This window comes from Sphaerodactylus townsendi, unplaced genomic scaffold, assembly GCF_021028975.2.
Source record: "Sphaerodactylus townsendi isolate TG3544 unplaced genomic scaffold, MPM_Stown_v2.3 scaffold_1600, whole genome shotgun sequence".
Classification (NCBI taxonomy): domain Eukaryota; kingdom Metazoa; phylum Chordata; class Lepidosauria; order Squamata; family Sphaerodactylidae; genus Sphaerodactylus; species Sphaerodactylus townsendi.
In genome coordinates, this window is record NW_025950179.1 from 328 (window position 1) to 8,978 (window position 8,651).

The 8,651-nt window shown below is 40.0% G+C and overlaps 1 protein-coding gene across 1 annotated transcript; it reads right to left on the minus strand.

Moving 5' to 3' along the window:
• Positions 1–254: 254 nt before the first annotated feature.
• Positions 255–8,350, minus strand: LOC125424957 (cullin-4A-like; the record flags this gene model as incomplete). The annotated part of the gene is made up of 6 exons (XM_048482398.1): positions 255–380; positions 2,018–2,107; positions 3,343–3,505; positions 4,183–4,256; positions 6,018–6,087; positions 8,247–8,350. Coding segments are annotated over 6 exons (588 nt in total), but the record flags the coding sequence as incomplete, so codon positions are not given.
• Positions 8,351–8,651: the final 301 nt, after the last annotated feature.

The following is an 8,651-nucleotide window of genomic DNA, read 5'->3' on the forward strand; positions in this document are numbered from 1 at the left end:
AATGGCTACCATACTTTTCTGAGTAACTGAAACTATCATTGTAGAAGCTATCATTAAAACAACCTATTTATACACTGATCTCAATAGGGTATTAAGTAATGATCGCACATTTTTGAAACCCAAAAGTACATTGCTTCCCAACTATCTTTTGTTTCCAATTCTTTATCATAATTTAAACAAAAAGCATAATTTCAAGAACAGAATGGTGCTCTTGCTACCATTATTCTGCTTAAACAGAATGGCATCTTTAAAGCAACAGCAGTCTTGTAATTTGGAAAAAAAGTAAGAGGTACTTACTGTGTGCTGTGGTCTAAATACGTTACTACTCTATCTGCTTCTTCTTCTAAACGTTTGTTAACGTGGTGAAGATATTCTGGGACCTATCAGAAATGAATACACACACATACATATATGACTGTGGCAAGTGCACCAAATGTGGGGTGCAAAGTCAACTCAAGACTACTGCATAGTAAAGCCACATATTTCATCAACTTATTTTACCTGGTGCCAGCATGCAGACAGCAGGCATTGACGGCTATACTCAGTTAAGTGCTTTGCTACCATATATGATTTTGTCTTTCTTTCATAAAATTGACTTAATTACCATAGTGGGGGTGTCTCAAAATACCCCATTTAAATCTAAGTCATCTGGAATCTGAGGGTGAAGTCATATAAAGCCAGTATGGTGTACTGGTTAAGAGTGGGAGACTCTAATCGGGTGAAGCAGGTTTGTTTCCCCTGCTCCTACACATGAAGCCTATTGGGTAACCTTGGGCTGGTCACAGTTCTCTCAGAACTCCCTCAGCCCCCTCTACCTCACAAGGTGTCTGTTGTGGGGAGGAGAAGGGAAGGAGTTTGTAAGCTGCTAACAGTTGAGAAAAGTGGAGTATAAATCTGAACTCCTCTGCTTCTTCTACACTTTTGAGAGCAGTAGGGCTGATCAGTTAGCTTGACAACTGTGTTCAGCATAGGTCAGTATTTTTCAGACTGTGGGTGGGGGCCATAAAGTGGCTTGTCGCTCTCAGGTTGGTTGTTAGGCCGAGAGTGAGAAAAAGGGAACAGGGTGAGCTGGGGGAACAGCTCTCAGAGGTTCAATGTAGTTTATTGCTCAGTAAAGCTATACATTGTTTAGTGGGGTACATGATGCAAGATTTTGTTGGGAGGGGAGTTAGCATGAGCTACTCTGCAAGTGGGTCCCAAAAGGAAAAAATTAGAAATATGTTCCATTTTAAGACAGTTTGAAAACCCAGGATCTCTGCAGCTACATGGCATTTTGGTCAAGCCAGGTTTGCATGCTGGAGCATCCACAAAGTCATCCTCTTATTGCCCACTTTGCAGATTTTCCCTTGCTTTGCTCTCAACTTTTCCAAACTGGCTCTCCCTAGCCCAGCATGCCATCTGGACAGCATTTTCAAACCACCCATCAACCTCGGCACCATTAAATGATGTCATCCTCTTGCATGCACCATTTTCCCCGGTGCACCACCAGAAGGGACTATATGACACTATAGTGATACAGCAATTTCTCATTAAAAAAAACCAACCTCTTCGATGGCTGGGGGGGAGGGGCAGCACACATGTGTGGATGACCAAGGAAAGTGAATTAGAACCCCGTGTGTGGACACTTCACTAGTACTGCAAATGCCTCTTAATTTGCAGTGGAAATGAATTCATAACAGTGAACAGTCCTTGTGTGAATGCAACCCTAGAAGCTTTTGGAAGTGGTCAAATTCTTTAATTCAAAACCACGGGGGGGAAAAAGGTTGCATGAAACAAAAGTATTTCCTTTAATTAAATCCTTCAAAACTTCATACAAAAAACCCTTAGAGAGATTCAGTAGCACAATCACCGAAAGAAGTGGATTATCTTCCTTTAATTAATACATGAAGAGATATTTAAACAATTCTGCCAGATCCAATACCCCAACACACAGAGGTCACAACTGAGAGCAGTTTTTATTTAATAGGAGTCCAGGCTTCTTGGAAATTATTCCACCAAGAGAAACTCAACATCATACCTCTCGTTCTTGCATTAATCTTTGGCCCTCTGCCGTATATAAATGGTTTGTAACTTCTAAAAACTTTTGTTCAAATGAGTCCTTGTAAACCTATATGAGAGAGATTACATGGTGAGGTCTTCATTTCTACAGGGTTTTTTTTAAGGTTCAAGCAGTAAACCTTTTCTTAATGGCACTAAAAACTGTAATATGGAAAATATTCGTATTTACAAGCAGAGAATCAACACTGAACAAAGGTCACTTCAACAAATCCATCAATATGCCCATACTGAAGTGCAATACTATATGCACACCACCCTTGGAATTTGAACCGTTGAACCCATAGATATTTACAAGTTAACACGTATAGGATCGGGTAGCTCAAGGAGAACAGCCTGAACACACAGTAATTGCTTTCACTCAATGTCATAAGCAGCATCAGCAGTCTAATGAAAACCAGTACAGTGATTTTTGGCCCCATACAAAGGGGGGAAGGGAATCTGCTTGTGGAAGTGGCATGTGCATTTGCCCCAACAGAAGGGCAATTCTGCCAGCGTGAGGCTGCTGCAACACTCTGTGAGGCTGGGACATGGTGCTGGATGAGGTGCCAACATCCCAAGCCCCTGAGGCTGCCACCGGCATAGCGAGGGCAGGCTGGAGGCGTGGCCAGGGGAAGAGCTGACATTACAGATGGAGAAACATTACAGCTGACGTTACAGACAGCTCCCTCCTGGCCCTTGCCGGCATTAGGTTGGCAGCCTGGACCCCGGACTTACACCACCAAAATGGTGGTGTAAGTATACTGAGGCACCAAAAGGGTGGTATAAGTATACTGGGGGCTTCTCAGGGGTGGCGAGAGGCTTTTTTGTTTTGCGAGCCTCCCCATGCCACTGGGAAGCCTCTCTGGGAGCAGAGGGGTGGCACTGCAGTAGCCCTATAGCCTGCCCCCAAGCTTGGCAATAGTAGTGTATACAAACTAAATGAAAAACCTGTGATTTAAAAATATGCTCAACTTCTACTCACTAGTAGAAGTTATGAATGTTATGAATGCAAGAAATCAAAGCTGCTCTGCTTCAGAAAAAGGCGAACAACAAATTACTAGTGCAAATGACCATTCCTCTCCCATAACCCTCCCTATGGAAGACTGAGAATATGGTGGAGTATAAATCAGTCCACTTGTAAGCATAACTTTCAAAGGCTTGGCATTACAAGAAAAGTTCACTTTCTCTCAACCATTTGTTGAGGACTTCCAAGTATGAAGGAAGGCCTCATGTTTTTTTAACTCTTATCCACAAAAGCAGAATGAGAAGAGAATGGCATTTCATGCATACAGCTGCTATACTTACTTGTAAATCAGACAGCATACTTAATAAACTTCGTAACAAGCTTCTATCCACAGCTTCACCATTTCGTTCTTGTCCAATCAATAGTAGGATTCCATCAATAGTTTTACTTTGAACTAGTTTATCACTAACAACGTGGTTTCTAAAAAGTTCTAGCCCCATATCCCTGTAAAAATATGAAAGAGCATTGAAAGAGTTTCATTTTTGTGTATTAAATGTCATGGTTTAGAAATTTCCATTTCAAAAGTTGTTCCCTCTTATACAGGTGAGACATTAGGCACGTAATTAGCAACTTATGCTCATTAAAGCTGCAATAACGCACAGTAGTTACTGTGGCAGTCCCTTGTCAATTTTCTCCTGCAAAAGCAACTTTCCTTGTCAATTTCACTGCTCCTAATTGCAGATACAGTATATCTTTGCCTTAACAATACATCACAAATTCATGGTGAAATAGACAAAGCTGATACAGTCAAACTGGCTTGTGTCTATACCCTGTCACGATAAAAAAAATTAAATCCTTCCAAAAATGAAGAATGAGGGTGTGGAGCAAATAGCTGAAGGAGAGGTTGGTCAACTACACAGGCCAGGTGTTTGGTGGGGCAAAGAATTAAAGACTGTTTCAACATGATTGCACGCTCAAGCGAAGCTGGTTTTGGAAACAAGTTAAAAAAAACATTGGGGTAAAAGTGCTCAGGGAAAACAAAGGGAAAATGAAGAGAAAATGTTCTCGGAACCAAAGAGAGGAAAAAACATGCAGAATTAAAAGAAAAAAATATATAGCATTTGGTGGCAAGACACATCGTAAACAACTCATGTGGAAAAGGCCTTAGACACTATACCTACCATATAGAAGGTAGCATTGAATTCTGAAGAACGTAAGTACGATCCAAAAACAAAAAAATGCTTCTAATCATGATCTGCAAACATAAAATAATGATAAAATAAATACCCTCTGTCTGCAGAAATAGTGTTTATGGCACATACAACTGTAACATTGCAATTCTTGCGAATCAGTAGCTTTCAAAGTGTAATGAATTAATCCCACAGACAGAACAACCAATCCCATACAAGCCTTCGTATAATCTTTTCAAAGTATAATTGCCTAAGCACTAACTAATTTCATATAATTCAATAATTTAAGGAAACTTCATCTGTTTTCCACAGTCGAATGGAAGCAGACTGCTGGAATCTTCATCATGGTATTATGTAACGTGAAATGCACAAACAGCATTCTCTCCTAACGTTTCGCCTGCAACTGTGGCTGGCATCTTCTGAAGATCCTCTGAAGATGCCAGCCACAGATGCAGGCGAAACGTCAGGAGAGAATGCTGCTAGAACACAGCCATACAGCCCGGAAACCTCACAGCACCCCAGTGATTCCGGCCGTGAAAGCCTTCGACAATATATGCACAATGTTTTTGCAGCATGGTGGGGGCAAATGTCTGTTGCAGCAAGATTTCTTCTACAGATGTATTTCTTCAAGTCCCGTTTTCACTTTTCATTCTCTCCGTGGTGAGACCATGTCTAGCACGATTTTAATTTGCTTTACCACCAGAGTGGGACAGATTTGCCAGTGGGCTCAGCTTTGCCCCGGACATCTTCTCTCCTCCCACAGCCAGCCTTCCCACTCCTTCCTACTTCCATTCCTCTTGTCCCCCCTTCCATGTTGCTGGTTCCTTCAAGGGAAAGAAAAGAAGCTCACTCACCTCTGCATTGATATTTCAATATCATGACATAATAAAAACAGAGAGTGCTTAGAAATAACAAGTCTCTCTGTGCTTCAGCAGCAGCAGGAAGTGGAGGTGGGAGGGAGAGAATATTGGCTTTAGCACAATGTCCCCTTCTTTAGCAGCGTGTAGCCCAAGGAACTGCTTTGCTCTTTTATGGGGGGGGGGTATTTTTGGAACAGTAATATTGATAAAAGTGCAGTTTAAAGACTAAGCCAGCAATCTTGACTACTGAGTATAATGAGATGTGTGCCTATACAAATAAGTGCCTTTAAGATCTGTGCCTTTAAAAAATAAGCTGATGGGCAGAGTTAAAAGAACCTTGCCTGGAAAGTTCTCTGCAGAACAACTGCTTGCCCAGGAGAGAATACCTCCTTGCGTGTAAACAGAAAAACACAAGGAGAGCCCACTGCAAGACAACTGCACAGAGAAGAATCCTGAGGTAAGTGTTCCATGCATAATGGGCCTGAGTAAGCCAAGTTTCAGAATCTCGTCATGAGTCTAATTTAGCGAACACTGACTATAACATACTGAATGAAATGAAGGAACTAAACTACAACTATAACTCCTACATAACCCATTCAATAACACTACCTGTTGTTTTCATAAAGCAACTGTTTGGTTTTTTTAAAGACAAATTGTTGTAGTAATATTTGTAGTAACCAAATTAAGAGATGGTCAGTAAATCTTGTTGTACCTCAAGCTACATTATTTTGTCAAATGTGACCTTATAAAAGCACAGGTGGCTTCAGCTATCTTGTTAGTTTTGATATAACTTTTTCAGATTAATTCCTAATTTATCCCAAGAGCTACACCAAACAAATCTGCATTATCCCTGATTTAATTCATACTTACTTCTTTAGTTCTTCCTGCGGAATGACCATCAGCCTTTACATGCTTATTTATTCTCATTTTCTCTTGAATACGTATTAGGAACTACATTTGGCTTACCATTTGTCTGCAGTGATCTTGCCAGCACTTGTTTATTTTCTTTAAAAATAAGAGACTGTCAAGAGAATCTGTGCTGCAAAAGTTAAGAAAAACATCTCACTACACATTTTGAAACAAAAAATATTAATGATGACATTTGTTCGGAGAACAAGGTTATTCTCAAATTAGAAAGAATCCACCAGGATTCTGCAATAACATTCAAATTTTTCTAAATGAAATTTTCATACACACATGAAGGATAAATGCAGAAAAAATTCAGAGCCAACAAAGAAGTGGCTTTCCACTGCTATTAAGCTGTCTGCAAAGGCCTCATCCAAGCTTCAGCCTATTCTCTAAAAAGAAATCCATTTCTACTCTTCAAAGTGATACCTTACACAGATGCTTTGGCTGGCACCATTATAATTATAAAGCACATATACTAACCCTTAGAAACCAAGGCCTTTTATCAACTTACTGCTTGTGGTGCAGCTTTGTGCTTCACAGGGAGGTTTCCTACAAGTTTCCATTTAAAACCAATCTAATCCACCACTTTGCCTACTCACCTCTTCCTTTCCTTTCTATGCAACCTCCCTTTTTGGGGGGTGAGGGAGGGCCATTTTTCAGCTATTGATGATTCAATAGATTATGTCAATTTCACTGGTCTACTGAATTATTGATGGATCAGCAGCATGAAAATAAAAAGAACAGCATGGCCAGAATACTAGTGTGGGTGGGCAGGGCAAGACTGAGAGGAGTGACAAAACCTGAAGAGAGAGTAATGTGTGCCCATCTCCTTCACTCTACCTGCGAAGTCAGGGGGAAAGTCACACTGTACCTGCTTCTGGAAACTGAAGATTCTCTGATCTGTAGCACAATGAGTTCTGGAGCAGGGAAAACATGTGTGCAACCAAGAATCTGACCCAAAGGGAATGTATGCTCACTGCAGAGCAGACCACAAGTGCATAAATGGCCCAAAATTCTAAAATTAAAACATTATAGAAGCGGCACTGAAGACATCTTTATAATCAGAACATACCAAATTAGGAAGCAGATTATAAAATGTCAGTGGCGTAGCACCCAGGGGACCAGGTGGGGCACAATGTCCCGGGCACGCGCCTCGCAGGGGTGTCGCTGTGACGTGGGCATTCCAGAAGCGCAGGACGAAGCACATCCCGAGCGCAGTTCCCCCTTGCTCTGCCTCTGTAAAATGTCTACTGTTTTAGAATAACTGAGGAGATAGTTATCTAGAAAAGGCATCAGGTCTTAGACCTGTACAGCTTAGACCTGTACAGCTTTAAATTTTCACCATCCTTTGTAGACACTACAAAATTCAACAAGGGTTCTTACAGTGACCTATGAAGGAGACCAATAGGATGATTTGGCCTTTGGCCAAATAGTCTTTGCCAGTCTCCTCCCACAGGAGGAAGGGTTACTTAAGTTCCAGGAAGGCTTCAATGTGGGCTAAAAGGAAAAATGTTGTGTATGTGTTTTAACAATCAAATAAATAAACTTTTCTCAGGAGACTGGTAGGATGGGGTACATAGGATCAACTCCAATAGCTGCGTTGACTTGAACCTTTGTAAATTATCTCAACACATCATCTTATTAATCTAGAAGAACAAATCCACTAGCAATTGCAACATTGCTTCACTAATGTGCTGATAAAATAAATTTATCAGGATGGCTATAGACAGTTAATGTATCTTTGGACCACGCCACAGATCTTCTAGAACTGACATCAACAGTTATTTCATCCTAAAACACAACCTAATAGAAACTAATCCAAGCCCCATTAAACCACTGAGGAAATCTGATATTTTATGCAGAAGACAGCCTCTTTTTAACAGGCTATTCATAATATTTGAAATGAATACTGCTCCACAATGATAACAATTCCCTAAAAACTTAAATTCTAAAAAGGAGTTTTATACTTTACAGTACCTTGACAATATTAAATTAAATAAGTTGCTAAGACCTTAAAATTACAGGTTTATACAATCAGAAGTAGCAAAAAATATGCACTGAGGAGGAACCGTGGCCAAATGGTAAAAGTACATGCTTCAGCATGTGTTCAAGACTTCCTCCTATTTCAGTCCCAGAAACCTGTTGTCAGTGAATACAGACAACACCAAGCTAGATGATTCAACAGCATAAAGTCACTGTACAGAAATTACTTGGGAGATATCCTAATGTAATCTTTAGAACCATTAGCACTATTACTGTGGTTGATTTTTAACTTCAAAAGGATATTCTCTAAACTGCAGTATTTGTGATTTCACATGATCTTCACAGACTTGTCGTAGTTGTTTGTACAGTGTAGGTGATGCATTGTAAGAACAGACATTTTCTACAGCCTGTAAAATAAAAAATAACCAGAATAAAGACCAACTGCATACATTAAAATGCTAAAAAGGTAAGGATTTCTAGAAGGAAAGGTGGTTGGGTACATATACCTTCCATGTCAGCATCCAGCATCTTTCATTTATATTCAAATAAAAATTTATAAATGTTAACAAATACCTTGAATGTTTTAAAATTTCAGCAGAACAACTTAATACATATATAGGCTCAGCAAGTATCTACCTTAATTTTAAATACAATCTGCTGCTGCTATTAGAATAAGAAGAAAAAGAAATACTGGAGAAAAAATGAAAA